The sequence below is a fragment of the Chelonia mydas genome, chromosome 4 (assembly GCF_015237465.2).
Source record: "Chelonia mydas isolate rCheMyd1 chromosome 4, rCheMyd1.pri.v2, whole genome shotgun sequence".
Lineage (NCBI taxonomy): Eukaryota > Metazoa > Chordata > Testudines > Cheloniidae > Chelonia > Chelonia mydas.
The window spans coordinates 118500041-118519394 of record NC_057852.1 but is presented as its reverse complement, the minus strand read 5'-3'; the positions used below and the strand labels follow the sequence as shown (position 1 = coordinate 118519394).

The 19354-nt window shown below is 40.3% G+C and overlaps 1 protein-coding gene across 3 annotated transcripts in view; it reads left to right on the top strand.

The window, feature by feature from the left end:
* Nucleotides 1-15574, top strand: part of AFAP1 (actin filament associated protein 1) — a 170423-nt gene extending 154849 nt beyond the window's left edge. For 2 of the 3 annotated variants that reach the window (XM_037898121.2, XM_007056505.4), the window contains 6 exons: nt 72-329; nt 3984-4098; nt 6677-6841; nt 7452-7642; nt 8439-8600; nt 12028-15574. In XM_037898121.2, the coding sequence (XP_037754049.1) occupies nt 72-329; nt 3984-4098; nt 6677-6841; nt 7452-7642; nt 8439-8600; nt 12028-12054 (918 nt within the window). In that variant the 3' untranslated portion in view covers nt 12055-15574. The remainder of the gene's footprint in view (nt 1-71; nt 330-3983; nt 4099-6676; nt 6842-7451; nt 7643-8438; nt 8601-12027) is intronic. The other variant, XM_037898123.2, reaches the window with a different exon arrangement.
* The last annotated feature ends 3780 nt before the right edge of the window (nt 15575-19354 follow it).

Sequence of the window (19354 nt, the reverse complement as noted above, 5' to 3'; positions counted from 1 at the left end):
CTTATGTTTTAATTTTGCGTAGGTTCTGCATGATGTTTTGTTTACTAACAGCAAAAGTGTGTGTATTGCAGTGGGAACTGGAAGATGGCTTTCCTACTTCTCGTAGCAGAAATATGGGAGAAGAAGTGCTTTATGATAACGCAGGCCTGTACGATAACTTGCCGTCTCCGAAAATCTTTGCACGCTATCCACCTGCTGACAGAAAAGCCAATAGGTTATCTACTGACAAACTCTCCTCTAACCATTACAAAAACCCTGTCTCATGCAATCTGTCCTCTGCTCAGTCTGTCACTAACACCTCTGCTGTGGGGCGGGGATCTGGCTCTCAGGTACTACAATGTTTAATACTGTAACAAAGCCTTTTAACACAATTCTGTTTGTATCTGGGGCTATTTCACTGGCCTGGTTTTAACACTAGAATGCTTGCAACTTAAATGGGCCCACTACAAGTAAGAGTTTCACCTAAATAGTAAATTCTGAAGTAGAGGTGCTGTCTTCCTGTTTGTCCATAAAATGTCTGCTTAGCTTGTTCTTGGTGCTGTAGCTGGATCAATAGGCATAACTTTCCAAACAAAATTTAGCCGTATAACAGCAGGCCTTCTTCTGGCTTTAAGTTGGTTTCAGCATATTTCCTACTGGGGGTTTCAGCACAGCTTGCCACTGTAACAAAAAATATTACATATAAATATTTCAGGGGCTATAACGTGCAATAGTTGTATGTGCAAATTTCTGTGCACCATCCTTTGAAGCATTGGCCCCTTAAATGATTTGTTTTTATTAGATAAAATATTTGGCATTTTAGTTTTAACTCTGGTACTAGTTTACTGAAACATACAATGTAACTATATTTAACTAACTGCCCTGTTGCTTTCTTCCCTGGAGAAATCGAAGATTCCCTGTTTGCAGTCATAAGCTATATTACAATATCTGAAGCCATTGTGAAGAACAATGGCATGCAATTCTCAATCCGGTTATTAGCCTAATTTAAAGAGAATAGTAAAATGAATGTAGTCTTTTACTTGTTTGATGCATCTGAAATAATATGTATTACTTACCTGACCATTAGTATGGTCTAATTATGCATACGAAGCTATGAATCTAATGTTAGAACCAGAGATGGGCCTGAGCAGCAAAGTTCAGGGTTGTTGGTTTAGGCCCATCTTTTCCTGGACTAAAATAGAGTGCAGTAGTAGGTTACTCTCTGCACCACCAGTTCAGACTTTCTTATTGGTATATTTCAAAAGCATCTAGAAACAAATAAACAGAATATGTACTGTAAGGAACATACGTGTGGATACAGGTCTGTGAACAAATGGACCTTTGTACAAGAACCACATGAGGTGACTTTTAGATTTACAAGATTTAATAGAGAACCTTTATTCATTGTATTGCAAAGGGGAAAGTGTTTGAAATAACATAAGCATCACTGTATGCTTCAACCAAAACTATTTTTTTCTCTTTTTAATTTTAAAAAATTATTCTTGACTTTTAGATCCAAGCCTCCTACATTGATGCTGTTTATATGTGCAGGGAGTCCAATCCTCTACCTTTTATAGAGCAGCTGAATCCTTCATTTAATAAGTAGTAAAGAAATTAACCCCTTTGCAGAGGGTCAGTACAAAAGCTATGCACCATTTAGTCACACTTAAGCCTTCAAAATAGGGCTCAAAAGATAGTTTAAGTGGCACTTGTCTAGATCTTTTGCCAGCCTTTTGTATAAGGGTGAATTTTACTCTAAGGTTCACAAATCCCTATTCAGTCATTTTAGGAATACTGGGGCCTAGTCTACAGTAGAAAGGGTTTACCAGTACAGCTATAATGGCAAACACTCCTACTGTAGACTCAGCTTATGCTGGCAAAAGTGTGTTTTTGCAAAATAAGCTACACTGGAAAAAGGACATTTTTGCCTTTATAATATAATTTTATAATTTTTTGCCTTTTGCTTTTACTGATGTAGAAAGATTGCAAATGAAAGCATGTTCCTAACCGACATTGCCATGCCATCAAAAATTTCTAATGTAGACCTCATCTAGCTGACCAGTTAAAAGAAAATTATAGGGTTAATGTTTTTAGTACTATGACCCTGTTTTAGCCAGTCAGTTTGCATGTCTAGTGAAGAAGCTGCTATTTTGACTGAGTGTCTTGTAATAAATTATTCTGCAATACTGCTCTGAAGAATTAGATAATGTTTCAAGAGTCGGATAAAATGATGGAAGCAGTATAATTTTTTTAAATGGAAGAAACAAGTGAGAAAGAAAAGGATAATTCTGACCCCTGTATTCAGTCATGCACACCTGCAACAGGAAACCCACATGCGATCGTGGCAGCTAGCCAGTATTGCAGACTGCTCTCCAGTAATTAAGTGCCAGATTCTGCCACCCTTACTCCCCTCTAGTATAGTATATTATGCTGGGGTTGGCCCTGTTGAATTCAGTGGGGCTTCTTGGTTGGTTAAGGAGCTACTCAGCCTGAGTGAGGGTGACAGAAAAGAACTATAAATAACTTGCCTGTTGGATTCTATTTGCAACTTGTTGCTCAGGTTACAACAAAGGAGTAGCAATAAATATGAAATTACGATCTTGACCACATAAGGAAATATTCCATAGTATGGCATGAAGAAAATGTTCTGTGAATAGACAGGGACTATGTCTTTGCATACCATTCAGAGAAATTATCTGGCACAGCTCACAACTGTACTGTTTCTATATCCTACTATAAATGTCCAGTAATTGCTGTTAAAAACCCACATTTATCAACAGTTACAAAGTGAGAACTGGGCTCTGATTATGTTCCTTTGTATCCAGGGTGCACAAGTTAATTTCATCCCTATCACTACATCTTGCAGGGGGTTCAGTTTCAATCTTTTCTTTCGGATAGGATCAGTCCCACAGTTATCCATAGCTTTGTCATCGCCCGGATAGAATGCAGCAATGTATTCTACTTTGGGCTCCCCTTCAGCACTACATGGAAGGTTCAGTTCATCCAAAATATAGCAACCCCCATTGAAACAGGGCAGGCCACTGCGACCTCCTAATACTGTGCTCTGTGCTCTGCATTGGCTCCAGTTCCTCTTTTGGGTACAGTCCAAGATGCTGATTATCATCTCAAAAGCCCTAACTGCCCTATGACCTAGCTATCCTATTGCACTTTGCAGAACTTGTCATTGGCCAGAATGCTCTTGTTGTCTGTCCATGTGGTTTCATTCCTAGAGGCTGGCAGCAGAGCGTTCTCCGGGGCTCTGAAATGTTCTTATATTGTCTATTAGTTTGCTAGAGCTTGTGTCTAGCCACTGTAAGGATGTGATACGAAAACCACCCTAATTTTGCTTTTTTTCAGTGAGTTTGCTTTGTTGGAGGTACCCTAGGAGAGAATCAGTTGATTAACTCCTTATGGATAAAGTTGTGTGGTTTTAATTATTTAATTTGGAAATGGCATCCATGTACTATAGCAATGCAATTCTGAGGAAATGCACCTAATAAGGACCTGTAATACATAAGCAACAGTTTAAAATTGTACCTCACTGTGAGTGGGCAAGGCTGATGGTTCTACAGCTTCTTGTGATGGGTATGAAAGTAATGTGCATCCCTACTAAGTTTTTTAAAGGGCTTTGCAATAGAAAATTGTTACAAAGTACCACTTAGCTGCATTAGAGCATCATTCTTCAAATGTGCCAGTTTTGATTAAAAAAAATTGAACAAATTAGCAACAGTGATGCTGTCACAGATGGAACAGGAAGAGAGAGAGAGAATCTCACAATTCCCAGTGATTGCCAGCCTCTGATCTTACTGAATAAGCAATTCTCAATGATACAGTCTCTAGAGAATGCACTGTTTCCAACAGAATCAATTAAGCATATGAACAGCCTGCTAGAAGGCAGACTGTTTTAAACAATTCTTTCAAGCTTTGCTCGTGGTGAAAGTGTTACTATGGCACCAGCTGTACAATAATAGTTACCATTGCATAAATATTTTGTTTTCAAACAGTTTAAGGGCAAAAAAAGCCCTGCAACTGCAAATGGGATCATGGGAAAAGGGAGAATTTTAAACAACCAACAGAAGAAATCTGAATCAGCATCAAGTGTGAAACGCACAGCATCGAGTAAGTGCATCTCTTAATGATCTTGCTTTGTAACTTTGGGCATCTGGAAACATGATGTGTCTTTCCCGCTGGCAAGCAAGGTAAAGACCAGACTGGTGGTGCTAGCAGGTAGATTCTTTTAATAACCATCACTATGGAAAGACAGACTGAAGACTTGATTCTGAACTGCCTTACATCAGAGTAACTATATTGAAGTCCATGTAAAACTGGTGTGAAATCAGAATCAGTCCCTGTATCTCTGGTTATCATTTTATTAACATATGGAATCATTAGGTAAACATCAGCTGTGTGCTTGGAGCTGTATAAATCCATAAGTGCATATGATCTCTCCCTTGAGGATTTTATAATAATCTAAAACAGGAAACAACAAAAAATAACTGGTTCAAACATACAATTCATTGGCTGCTGGTATGAATTTTTGAGATTGTGGCAAAAATGTTGAAGCAGTAGGCCTCTCCTTTCAAAACCTATCTTACTCATGATTTCTGTAATAAAAGGTCCAGGAGGCAGCCTTGGGTGGGTTCGGGGGTACTGACTCCAGGTCCAGGGTGAGAAACAGTTCCTGGCTGTTGGGAAAACCAGTTTCTCCGCTTGCTTCCTGTGAGCTATCTACAACCTCATCATCATCATCTTCCTCGTCCCCAAAACCTCCTTCCATGTTGCCTCCATCTCCATTGAAGGAGTCAAACAACACGGCTGGGGTAGTGGTGGCTGAACCACCTAAAATGGCATGCAGCTCATCATAGAAGCGGCATGTTTTGGGCTCTGACCCGGAGCAGCCATTCGCTTCTCTGGTTTTCTGGTAGGCTTGCCTCAGCTCCTTAAGTTCCACGTGGCACTGCTTTGGGTCCCAGTTATGGCCTCTGTCCTTCGTGCCCTGGGAGATTTTGACAAATGTTTTGGCATTTTGAAAACTGGAACTTAGTTCTGATAGCACGGATTCCTCTCCCCATACAGCGATCAGATCCCGTACCTCCTGTTCGGTCCATGCTGGAGCTCTTTTGCGATTCTGGGACTCCATCATAGTCACCTCTGCTGATGTGCTCTGCATGGTCAACTCTGCCGATGAGCCCTGCATGGTCACCTGCAGCTTGCCATGCTGGCCAAACAGGAAATTGAAATTCAAAAGTTCGCGTGCCTTTTCCTGTCTACCTGGCCAGTGCATCTGAGTTGAGTGTGCTGTCCAGAGCGGTCACAATGGAGCACTCTGGGATAGCTCCCGGAGGCCAATACCGTCTAATTGTGTCCACAGTACCCCAAATTCGACCGAGCAAGGCCGATTTCAGCGCTAATCCCCTTGTCGGGGGTGGAGTAAGGAAATCGACTGTAAGAGTCCTTTAAGTCGAAAAAAAGGGCTTCGTCGTGTGGACAGGTGCAGGGTTAAATTGATTTAACGCTGCTAAATTCGACCTCAACTCCTAGTGTAGACCAGGGCTCAGACTGTTGAATTTCAGGCTTGTTTTTCATTTAGTAACCTCAGTAAGTACTAGCACCCTCTTCTCTTACCTCAAGATTTTTACTTGGAAGGTTCTGTTATTACATTTCTCATGCCAGGGTCTTCTGGAAGAGTCTTCTGGAAAAGTTCTAGGGGCCCAACCTCGTTGCAGTACTACTATAATATAAATGTTTAATAATGATGATAATATAGATGAAACTAATGACATTTTATATAAATGTAATAGTGTCTTATGGAAATTAATCTATACTAGTATGGGATTTAATAATCTAAATATTTAATTCTAGATTTGGAAGGTTATAAAACGCTTTGATATTTGGTGGAGTCCAATAGGTTTGAAATATAGGGAAAAAATCTTCTGAGGTTCAGCCCCCATTCTGCAGGAAATGGGGGTGTAAACATCTCTGACTTAAAGATGCCAGAGGAGTCTGGGCCAATAAGTTTCCTAGGCAGAGGAAAAGAGAGTGAGACATCTGCCATTTCGTCAGAGTCTATCCTTACTGGGAGAGAAGAGGCACATGTCTGGGGACCTCAGCCTTTTGCATGGGGTAGAAATGGAGGAGGAGCAAAGCTGGAAAACTGGGAGTTTTCCAGCTTCATTATTCAGTTAAGTCTCAGGTCAGAGATTCAGTCTGGATACGCAGAGGAAAAGTTTTGCACGCTTCAGAACTTGTTTTGTCTGCACTCTCAGGCAGGAATTCTTAGAACAGGTGTCTTGCAAGGTGTCAGGTATTTTCCATTTCTTCCAGACAGTTCTTGAAAACAAGACTTTCTCACATTATTTCAGCATTTGTGCTTCAAATCTCAGCAGGGATCAAGAAGTGTGGGAAAAGCCAGTGAAAACAGAAAAGAAAAAACCTTAACCCAACTTTCTCAGACATTGCAAAAGGTTTCGGTGCGGCTGGATTTGATGGATAGATGAAGGGTTCTTTCACTGCTTATTTTATCCAAAAAGATCGGAGAAGGGCCCAGGTCACAAAGTTGAGAGCAGAAAGTTTCAGGGGTATTTGTATTTTGTTTGTCCCGTCTCAAATTCTGATTAGTGATTTCCTAGATTCTAAGCCATTCAGAGAAGGAGTTAACTGAATAAAATCATCATTACTCTTTAATCTTTCTGTATAGATGCTGATCAGTACAAATATGGTAAGAACCGCGTTGAGGCAGATGCGAAGAGGTTACAAACCAAAGAGGAGGAGTTGTTAAGGAGAAAAGAAGCTCTGAGGAACAGGTTGGCTCAGCTCCGAAAAGAAAGAAAAGACCTGCGAGCTGCCATTGAAGTCAATGCTGGTATGAGGTGTTTTATTGTGTAAGAGCCTGGCACTCCAAGAATTCTAGCTAACCGAATAGAATTCTCTCCTGGGGCCTGGAATGTATTTTTTAAAAATCCAAACTGCTTGCTACAGGTGTAACATGAGGTTCAGTTTTTGTGTTAAAATATGTAAAATTAGACTATAATTGCTATACAAATATATTTGTGCTATTAGCGCATTTAACTCAAAAAGACGCTATCACAATTATCAGCAACTCACAGAGAAGTAAGAAAGGTCGCCATTTTTTAAAAATCACGGCTACTTCCATTTTTGTGGTACAGAGACTAACTGAAGAAAGGTCGCCATTTTTTAAAAATCACGGCTACTTCCATTTTTGTGGTACAGAGACTAACTGAAAAATAACATGGCTAGAAAGTGAACAATTGCCCCAGATGAAGCACTGAGCATTGTCGAAGTGCAAAACATTTTACTTGAATGAGGCTGAAACCTTACAGTGTGTGTAGCTGTTTGGGTAGCCAAGCATTTTAAAGCATTTGTTCCCTATCTTTAAATAAGTGAACCCCGTTTAGCACTGAGTCCATCAACTGTAGCCTGTTGTTGGCATAGCACCCATCTCTGGATTTCAGGCAGGAAGACTCAAGTGATTCTTGAAGATAAGTTAAGGAAGCTTGAAGAAGAATGTAAGCTGAAGGAGACGGAGCGTGTAAATCTGGAGTTGGAACTGACTGAAGTGAAAGAGAGCCTGAAGAAAGCCTTGGCTGGCGGCATCACACTGGGATTGGCAATCGAGCCCAAATCAGGAACCTCAAGCCCACAGGTATGTCCACAGCTGAATGATTTCAGAAAAGCTCCCAACTGTGTGACTCGATCCTGTGAGATGGGAGTACTGAGCATTTACTACATCCAGGAAAGGGAATAGGAGCTGAGAGTGTTCAGCATCTTGCCAGATCAGGCATCTGATCTATAAGGCCATGAAAATAAAGCAGCCAAGCTCTATTTTGAATTATTTCCATTGCTCTCCTGCACCTGGTGTCCTGTTCAACAATGAAATTGAGTTGATATGTATGGAATTATAGTGAACATGTGTTACCATTTGTATTGTGGAAGTGCCTAGAGGCCACAGCCACATTGTGCTAGGAGCTGTACAAACATATAATAAGAGGCAGTCCCTTCCCCGAAGAGCTTAACCTCTCTAGACCTTTAATATCACAAGGGTCAATGTGGACAAAATTACTGTGTTCGTTCAGTGGTCAGTTATTGTGTTGGTTCACTGTGGTGGCCCACCTAGTCGCTGTTATTTAGTCATTTAGAGGGAACTAAAGCAGCCATCACAGAGTATATAACTATTTACTTTCTTTTGTTTTGCTTATTCAGGAAATCGCATTTGCTGTCCTAATCAGTGTAGTTCATGTTTGAAAGGATTGTCTGTCAATGTACTTTTCATAACTTTAAAACAATACTTGTAGTTTTCTGCAGTTCTAAATTTAAATAAATAATATTTACATGAATATCTGCAGAAAAATTTACCCAATTGAAGATTTTTATTTTTATGAATATTTTGGAGGAAACGTTGCCCAGTCTCAGATTTTCATTCTGTCTGCTCTGTCTGTCAGTCTCCAATTTTCAAGCACCGAACTCTGGAAAACTCTCCCATCTCCAGTTGTGATACGAGTGATACTGAATGTTCAATACCAGTGAACAGTGCAGCAGTGCTGAAGAAACCTCCTTCATCAAGTACTTCACCGTGTCGAGGCCACGTCCTTCGAAAAGCAAAGGTGAGAAGATCTATTGTTTGACTTTCTTCTTCTGCCTCTGTCCCTCATGACATGTTTCTCATCTCTCCTTTATTCATGGTGAGGGAAAGATTGGTTCCTGCTGCTTGAATGTCTAAGGGTGAAATTTCACAGCAGTATAGAGGGCTGGCCCAAGGTCTGCATTCACATTAAGTGGTGCATGGTTTCATGCTGGTCCTCTGAACAGGGATTAATTTCACTCTGATGGAGTAAATTTGGGGAACTAGATGACAGAAGAACAGAAATACTGCATTAAGACGATAGATTTGACTCCATATCTGTCTCTGTTCTTTAATGGAGTTCACTGTAAATGGCCTGTGATACAGACTGGTCCTTTAGTCCTTTCACCATTACACTAATGGGTTTAGTCAATAAGTATTTAGTGTCGTTGTTAAACCCAATGCTTTAGTAATCAAAAGAATATCAGATCTAATCATTGCCAGCTGATGCAAGAGCTAAATAGTTCTAGGCTGTAGTAATTGAAAATACACTGTGCAAGCAACCACTCTTGCTGTACAATTAAAGTAGAAATCCATTGAATTTAATTAGTTCTGACGAGTGCCTGGATGAAACTTTGCATTCCTACCCCATTAATATAGTCTTTAATATACGTGCTACTTGTGCTTTATGTTAAATGGGATTTTCATGACAGTTCTCTGGGCCTGGCTGAACTGGCTAGTTAAGGTATGTTACTGAACAACTCATATAGCAAATAAAAAGGGATGTTACTGCTGGCATGGGTCTGAGATCTTTGTGTTGTTTTGGTCCGTTCATTGCTAACTATAGTTATAAACCAGAATCCTTCACATCTGTTCTTCATACTGCACTCCATTCTTTTGTCTTAAACAACCATACGTGTTGTATTTTAGGAAGCATTTTAACATTTCATTGAGGCTAAGATATATATTTTTTCATCCATTATAGATATTTGCAGTGTTTGAAAGCAGAATTTACAAACAAATGCATTTTAGCAAAGCATTAGTGAGGGAGCACCATCTAGTAGTTATGACATGCAACTGAGAGTCCTCTCCTGCTCTGCCACAAACTTGTCATGTGACATAAGGCAAGTCACTAACCCTATCTGTGCCTCAGTTTCCCCATTTCTGAAAAGTAAAGTTCTTGGGATGAAAAAGACTATATATTGGCAATTTATTTATTCACTTACTGATGTATTTTACAACCTATAAGAGTTGCTCAAAATGCAGCAAAATCTGCTCTGTTAGTTGTGAATGGAAGATTTAAAGAACACTACTGGTTAGTCAGAGTCTCTTCTGGAAGAATCTTGGGTGTAGGATTAGACTATTTAAAAGAATACAAAGCTATTTTTCTATCAGTGGGAAATAATTCCACATACTGAATTCAGATTTAACAGCTGTTGTCACCTTTTCATAAAACCTCATACTCCAAATATTAACAGTGAAATTTAGCTGAATTAGATAATACGACCCAAACTGTACTGAGCTCATTCACAACTAGATACAGCCAAATTCCACCATCAGCTATGCATCTGCATCTCACATTAATTCCAATGGGAGCTGAATGCACAAATATGAGGGTGGAATTTGGCACTTAATGTTTTGGCCTTGTGTAGTTATGAGTAAGCCTAGGGAGCCATTTGGCCCTTAATGATTTGACTAATCAGTGGGAGTTGTTTGTGAGCATCCGGAGAGTGGAATTGGTTCAGCATATGTAACCTCCCTCATAGTGTGTGGGAGGTGAGGCCAATTTCATGTCTGTGCTAACACTAAAGTCCCTAGTAATGGATACAGTTCATAATAGGTAGGATGTGTTTGCGTAAGCCCTGAAAATTTTGGATACTTATCTGATCCTCTTTATCTTTTTATTTCTACCCCTTGTCTGTCTCCATTCTTACTCTCTTTCCCCAGCTCTGTCCATTCTGTATCAGACCCCTGGTGCGCTGACTTTCTCTGCTGTGAGCCCTTTTATCTGTTACTTCCCTCATTTGAGTGTTATATGGCACAGCGTAACTTCAGGGCTCCACACACTCTGCTGGAGTAGCTGCTCTCTGCAAATCTCCCAGGCTTTGGGGCCTGTCTGGTTAGAGACTGCTCTAGCACACATTGTGCACCTCTGAAAGGGAAAGCAGGAGGAATTAGAACAGAGCAGCCCATCTAGCAGAGGGACTCTCAAACCTCCGGCCTCCTAATAGAAATATCTTTGACAATACAGGAGCCTGAGGGGGTGTTCCTGAGAGTAACGGAGTCGGGGAGAAGTTTATGCTTAACGAACAAACTCAGATCTAAAAGTTCAGACTCTGGGGCCTGTTCTGTTCATGCATCCCTAAGGGACACCAGCTATGGGTCACCACGGGTGCACTGCCATGACTGTAACATCAAAAAGGATCATGCAGTTGGAGTGATGCACCTGTTTATCTTAACAAGATAAATTATTGCTATTAAGCAGCGGCAAGATAAAGATTATGGAATGAGCAACTAATTCAGGAATCCAGCATCAAGCCCAATTAGCATTAGAAAAACTTTCTAACATAAGGATAATTTAGTTAAGTATCAAGGGAGGTTGTGGAATCCCCATTGTTAAGGTTTTAAAGAACCTGTTAAACATCTGTCAGGGATGGTCTTGGTTTACTTAGGCCTGCTTCAGCACAGAGGCCTAGATTAGATGACCTTTTGAGGTCCCTTCCAGCCCTACATTTCTATTATCCTATCTCTGCAGTGGGAATGGGGGAAGAAGGACCTCGCTCCCTTCTCCTCCCACCCTCCTCCCCACCCCACCCCCCCGCCCAGTTCTGAATCAGATGTGTAATTGCTCCACAGATAATACTTCAGACCAAAGACTATGGCTGCATGTTCTGCCCAGTGTCCTGTGCCCTTGTGTGCAGTTGTTCCGGGAACCCTGCAGATCTGGGTCATGCACTTAACTTCAGTACCCAGAAAGATAACAGAGCAAATAATTAAACAATCAGTTTGCAAACACCTACAAGATGATAAGGGATAAGTAACAGCATGGATTTATCAGTAACGAAGCGTGTTACACCAGAAACCTAATAGCTTTCTTTGACAGGGTAACAAGTCTTGTGGATAGGGAGGAAGTGGTAGATATAGTATATCTTGACTTTAATAAGACTTTTGATACTGTCTCAACATCTCAACATGACCTTCTCATAAACAAACTAGGGAAATACAACCTAAATGGAGCTACTATAAGGTGGGTGCATAACTGGTTGGAAAACCATTCCCAGAGTGTAATCATCAGTGGTTCACAGTCAAGCTGGAAGGGCATATTGAGAGGGGTCCCACAGGGATCAGTTCTGGGTCAGGTTCTGTTCAATGTCTTTATCTGTGATTTAGATAATGGCATACAGAGTACACTTATGTATAGACACTTAGATTTCTATAATATTTCCCCGTCTTTTATTTTTCCCTTCTAGGAATGGGAGCTGAAAAATGGAACATAAGCATTAGAAATTTGTTTCCTTTGCTTAAAGGCCTTGCTTCATATGGACCAAGACATAGGTTGCGAAAGACGCATCTGTAAAATGGTGTCAAGTGACAAGGTTTTATAATTATGTTCAGTTAACAGTAGCTTGGCCCTCATTTGACTGTACTCTTTCTACTGTATTATTGTGTAACTGAGTGTGCCCCTTTTTATTATCTGTAACTCTTTATTTCCAACTTTATTTGTAAAAATCTTAGTAAAAAGGAGCATATAGTTGCAACTGAAAGTTTACATTGCTGAAAGAGGTTAAAACAACAATGTAAATGCCATTGCATCAAAAGTCCTGAATGGAAATCAAGACTGGTGCACGCTTTGAGACCCAGATAAAATCATATACATTTAGATATGTTTTACTATTAAGGCTAATTTTTACTTTCAGAATTCCACCACCTGAGAGAGGACTTTTCACAAGCTTGCTCGTTAGGATTCATTCAGCTGTTACCTGTTCACTTGGCAGGAGATCGAAGAAATGTTTCCACCGGAACGACATGACTTGTTTGAGCTGGGAAGTCAGGAACTCTTCCCCGCCACTCTTTTCTCAATGGTTATGAGACGACCATGGAATGACAGCTTGGCTGTGAAGCATTTTTTGATACATTTTAGACAGATGCTTTTGTCATCAGGGCATAAAAAGCTGCCATGCATTTTAATAAAAAGAAAAGGAGTACTTGTGGCACCTTAGAGACTAACAAATTGGTTAGTCTCTAAGGTGCCACAAGTACTCCGCTTCTTTTTGCAAATACAGACTAACACGGCTGCTACTCTGAAACATGCATTTTAATATGTTCTTTTTAGTGTTGCTGTTGTTCCTAAGCACCTGTCATCTTCAAACAGTTTCTCTCATGTAGTCTAAAAATTATTTGGGCATGATTTAAAAAAGGCAACAAAGTCCTTTTTATATGTTGCTTCCTTTCTGCACCTCCCAAAAAAATCCCACTGACAGCCTCTAAAATTAATTTTTAAATAACAGCAACTTTAAAAGGCTCATGCAGTTTTGTTTTGCTTGTTTTAACATTGTTAAAGTCAGGTTTTATAACTCTATTGTATTTGCTCTCTGCAGTCCTTTCAGATCTTGGATAATACTTTTGAGGAAATACGATTTTCCAATCTCCTTTACACATGATGATGAAATAAGAAGTGACAAGACCATTTGTGAGAGAGGACTCATTTTCTGTTTGCCAAGAAACAGGGTTTTCCTTTTAGGCTGTGAATAATTAGAAGTCTGTTTTCCCTTTGTTATCTATATGTCTCTGCTGAAAAGTCAGATGCCTTATTTCCAACCCCAACTGTTCAAAATTCATGAGTCAAATTACTGAGAGCGGCTTAAAAATCATGAAACTTTTGTTTTTTAAAAAAGTTGTTTCTATTTGTCTTCTGTTTTTTGAGCCTTTATAATGCACTCAGGTCACGTTTTCAAGATTATCTCTACAATCAGGAGGGCTTGAAACTAAAGTTGAAATTTTGACATAATCACTTGTCTGCAGGTGCTGGGGCTTTAAATAAAGCATCAAATATCACCAGTCTCTTGATAAAAACACAAGAGTTGGCAACATTGCAGATACAGACATCAAGGGAAGAACAGATCACTTGATGTCCCAGTCCTGCAGTTCTATCATTGGTAATAATTTACTTAGCTTTATAAATGTACACTGGTATGGAAAACTCAGAGTGAGGTGCAAAAGGACATCCATGGGCGTTACACACACATGCAAACTGCAGGCTTACAACCATAGGCTAAAATGTTCAGCACCCAGCAGCCCCAAAAATCTGGCCCCAGTTGTGGGCCCTGAGCACTTTTGAAAGAGTGGGTCATAATGGCCCACTACTCAGGGTCTGATTCTGTTACACATTAAAGTCAAAGACAAGGCTCCCTCAGTGGTGCAGGATCAGGGCCAAAATGGCAGTAGGCCTTGTTGCCTTTTTTAGGGTCCACAATCATGCAAATACAGTGGGGAAATACATGTCAGCATTGTCTCTTATTCAAAGCTGGCTATTGTATTGTATTTTAGATTGACCTTAACATTTTCTAGGTGAAGGGCACAAGTTATGCTGCATGATATGGACTATAGTGCTATAGAGTATCCCAGAAATATCAGGAAAAAAAGTTTGATGCAAAAGTAAGTTCATTTAGGCTTTTTACTTCAAAAGTTATTTATTTGTATATTTCACTAAATATTTAATTTATATCTGTACATATTTATGATGCAAATTAGGCCTCTAGTCAACATGTGTGATGCTGAAACAGTTGTCGTTAATAAGTGGTCCTACATCGATAACACTGAACAGCCAATAGCCTAACTAATTTGAGTCTGTTTTCCCCCAGATTGGCTCTGTAACTTTTTTCCCCACAGTGAGGAGTGACTTGTAGGGAGGGTGGGGTTAAATTTTCATCTCATGTCTGAGATGAGTGTGGAAATTCCTCTAAGCAAACAGAAATTGCAGGCTGCTTCTAAGATGCACGACTCCATGTAATGATTCTTCCATTCTGCCACATACACCTTTAAGAATGGGACCCCAAATGCCTGTTCTAAATGATATATTGTGTAACTAAATGTGCAAGTACATTGCTAATATTTTGCAATTAGCATACTAGCTAAGACTATTCTATATAATGGCCAAGGTATTATAATATAGAATATACCAAACTCCGGAAATAGCCTCTTTCCAGAACATATTCAGTGCTGTGAAATACTCATTTTTTTGCGCGTTACTCTTACTGTACAAATTTTAATAAAAAGCAACAAAATTTGTATTTTCGTAGTTTTGAAATTTCAAAATTACCAGGCAAACTCAGCAATAGGACAGTATGACATTTTAAAGAGAAAACTCTTCTATTTTAAATCATCACATTTCTATGTCTTCTGAGAAAATGTTACACATGTGCTTCCTAAACAAACTCCTATTACTGTATCAGGTGCTTTTTTAAATATCGGATCATAATTTTGGGAAGACCAAAGGTGTTTTTTATAGGAAGATTTTGGTGTTTTGATTTTTATAACAGAGAATACTTAATTTAGTTTCAGTTTTTCATTTTTAGACACGTTCAAATTAATTGGGTCTGGTTGTATGTTGTAAGATAATGTTCTCATATTAAGAATGTAATTATTTCCTTATTGTATTTTTAAAAAAAACAAAATCATATTTAAAAATCTCTGTGGGGAAAAAAGCATGCAAGAAACATGAAAAAAGCTTTTGTTTTATTTTTGTTATTGGATATGTTGGCAGTGCCCATTATAATTGTAAATATATTCTTTCTACTGTATTTCTCAATGTATTTAATTTTTAGAGACACATCCATGGGAAATCATGTTGAAAAAATCCAAAATGGACCCACCTGCAAGTGTGTGTCTTTAGCTTCATTTAATTTCTGTCTTTCTAGTTTATTCTCCAGGAAGTCTTAGAGTGTGAAAAAGGACTGGCGCCTACTAGGTGTGACAGATTTATGTGTATTATTAATAAAAATTACCCTGTCAAAACAAGAAGTGTTTATATCACAATTTCTTTGTAATTGTTAACATAATTAATGCATAATACCTCAGCAACTCACTAGAAATACTCTGACACCATGGAGAGGAGCATGGTATGAATACCTAAATAGATCAGATAGAAGAAAATCAAAATGTACCTGGCATGACTCATCTAAATGGGTTCTAAAGAGGCACAAGTTATTACAAGTGTTCCAGATACTTGCAACTTTTTTTTTTTTGAACTGCACTGTGATCCCTTTAGCTTCCCAAAAGCCAATTGTAAAGCTGGAGCTCTAAGGCTAAGTAATGCCACACAAGTGAAACAAAGTTCAGAACATTTAGCGTTTGTGGCAGGAGAAAACTGCAGCTGAACAAAACCTAAAATCCTTTAAAAATTTGGCTCTTAGGAACTCAAATCCCATTGAAATATAGTGGAATTCGGGCATCTCATTCCCTTATAAACTGGGATTATCAAAGGAATCTTAAGTGCCGATATGCATATTTCAGTGCTTAGGAATTTGAAACAGGCTGACAATGTCACCTCACTGGCAATAGTATCGGGACAAAATATACTTTCTTTTATTAAGTCAGCTTCTCCATCAAATGCAACTGTTACCTATTTTAAAAATAGCTAAAGCAGTTTTCTTCTTAGCAGCTACAAAAGCATTTTCCCTTTAAAATAGCCTCATACTGTCGTCCATCAGCATTCTGTCACTTTTTAAAAACTCTGCATCTGTCACTAGGTGAAAACAATGAACCATTTTAAGGTCTTTCCTATATTAGAGTATATTAGATAATCGGATTAATTTACTTGTATCAAGGAAATAAGTTTTTCCAATTACTTTTTGCTTCATCCCTTATAGTTATCGTTACATGTTCCTGACAAGATTTTAAAAGGGAAAAAGCTGCTGTTCCTTGGTTCATCATTCATTTTTAAATGGGTTGGTAATTGCTGCCAATGCATTATTTCTTGGGGGTTTTGCCTTTATTAACCTTTTTTTTTTTTTAGTCCAAACTGTTCCTCCATCTCAGGCCAGCTTGCATGTGATGTGGTAAGGGTGAGAATGTCTTTTAAACAGAGATTTAAAATGTAGTGAGCAGCTTGTTTCTCACACACACACACACACACACACACCCTGCCCTCTTTGCCTTTTAAAAAAAAACACTAGGGTCAGAGTAAACACATTCATCAGAGTAGTGAGTTTCATAAGAAAATGATTCAGATTTCCAGATGTAATTAAAAAAAAAAAAAAAAAGAAGAAACTTACTGGAAAACGGGGGAAAACATTTATATATCTATGACCCAGAAATTGCATGACAGGAATTTAATCAAGTTTATGATGGGATTGAAAAATGGCTACTCTTGGAGATTTGCAAAGTAATTTGTTGGTTATTGTTTTTAAAGCAGACAGCAAATAAAACACCAGGGTAGTGTGTGAGCATTATTTTACTTCCTGTTCCTGGAAATGAGGGGCTTGAGAAACCCAGCCCTTCGCATTCAAGTTTACCATGTTGCATTGGGATGTCATATAAGAGGGGTGGCCAAATTTACTGACCCTCTGAGCCACATGTGACAATCTTCACAAGTTTGAGAGCCGGGACTCAGGGCTTCAGCCCGAGCGGGAGGGGAGTCTCCAAGCTTCAGTCCCATGAGGTGTGCCTGCCCAGGCTCAGGACTTCAGCCCCACAGGGAGTGGGAGTTCAGAGCTTCAGCCTTGCGGGAGGCACCTGCCCAGGCTCGAGGCTTTGGTTGAAGCCCTAAGACACCCGTCCCCACTGGGCAGAAGCCAGAGGTAACACATGGGGCGGCATGTGATTTTTGCCAGGGATTGCTGGCCCTGTTTGGTCACATGGTTCCACTGGGCCCCCTCCCTGCACGGCAGTTGCTGGAGCCGGCAAGCTGAGAGCTGCGCCTTCGGCAGAGGCAGCAGCAAACAACTGGGAGCTGCAGGGACAGCCGCTGCCTCGCCCCATGGAGCTAAAGCATTGGCCTCTCCCAGCTGTTTGCCATGCGGAGCTAACACCTGGGAGCTACAGGGAGGGGCTGTTGATGATAAGAGGGGGAGCATGATTCAAGATGGGGGGGAGGCCCGAACCTTTAAATTGTGCTCCCCTCCCCATTCTCAGCAGGGACCAATCTTCTCTGGCAGAAGCCCCTAGCCCACCTCCCGCCGCAGGCAGAAGCCCCAAGTCTGCCCCCTGCCCCCAATAGGCAGAGAATGAGGGGCAGGGGGGCATGGAGGACTCTGCGAGCTGCAGTTTGCCCACCCCGTACTATAACGTTTCATTGCTCCACAGACAGCAATAGAAGACACACCGCTGGGAGAAAGGGGAGAAGGAGGTTCAATATGTTATATTTCTATTTATACACTCCCTCATTAACCATTTTTAATGCTTAGCCTCCTGCACAGCTAGAGAACTGCTCTTGGGACGTAAAACACAGTAACCTGAGATTAGAAGAGACTCCTTTTTTTTCAATGAGGGGCTCTGCTATTGCTATGGAAGTACTTTTTATTTTACCTCTAAATCCCAGCTGCCCATCTGAGGAAAACTTGCTCTCTCTCTCTGCACTGTCAGCATGATGTTTTCATTGATTCCTGAATCCAGCCTTTCTTATAGCAAGCACATGAGGTGTCACTGCATGGGATGACAAATCTTGGCCGATAGACATCTTAAAACAGACCTGTCTTTCTGTAATTACTGTTGCAAGACTGCCATGTATGGCTTTAAAGAAAAGTTTTCAGCACATATTTATGAAGCTTTTTCTTCCAGTTGTCCAACTTTTGTACACAACTCTTCCATAAATAAACAAACAACGCAGTCTCCCATGAAAACCTTGTTTTAGTTCAGAAACTACTATGGTTTATCAGCTGGACTGACTCCAATATTGGTTTTGCTGCTGCTCACCTGTTACGGTGGAGCAAACAAAGTGGAAGGCTGGCTGTAGCGTGCGAGACTAGTAGGCACTCTACAGCCAGTTTTTCCCGTCCACATTGTTCACCAACAGCCCTATTTTTGGGGTTTAAAAAAAAAGAAAAACTATGTCAGGTCAGGTGCCAGTGAACTGACCTTTCTTACCCTGCTCTTGCAGCATTCAGGACTTTGACTGAGCTGCCTGTCATTTTCCTGTGTGAGTTCATTTGAGAGCGTAGTGATTGGTGTCACCCACATAGTTATTAATGGGGCATTTAGTGCACTGGATGAGCTACATCACATCATGCGAGCAGCATGTGCAGGACCCATAGATCTTGAAAGGAGTGTTGTAGCCATGGAGATGGTTTTGCCTCTGTTGTATCAGCAGGGTCTGGCGCTGCTTTGCATTGGTGTGTCCTGGTCTGTGGGGAGCTTGTTTATGATGAGTTTGGGTTGTTTGAAGGCGCGAACTGGGGGTTCAGGAAAGATTTCTTTCAGGATGCGGGTGGCATCAAGTATGGGGTGTAGTTGTTTGATGATTTCCCCCCGCCCCCCAAATATGAGTAGTAGGTGACAACTAGGGGCGTGCAGTCAGAGGGGTTTTATTTCTGTGTTGCAGCAGAGTCTCCCAGGGTATTTGGGTGGCCCATTCCATTATGGAATCTACTGCTCTGGTGAAGTGGCCTTGTGTGGTGAAGGCAGTTTGAATAGCCTTGACTTTTGCCTCAGTGCCTATTCTGTGGTATCTGAGTGCCTGACTGTATATAACAGATTTTTTTTTGGTGGGTTGGGGTGATTGAAGGTGTATGGGTTTCTTGTATATGATTGTCTGTAGGGTTCCATTGTCGGCGTGTTCTGGAGAGTTTGATGGATGGGTGG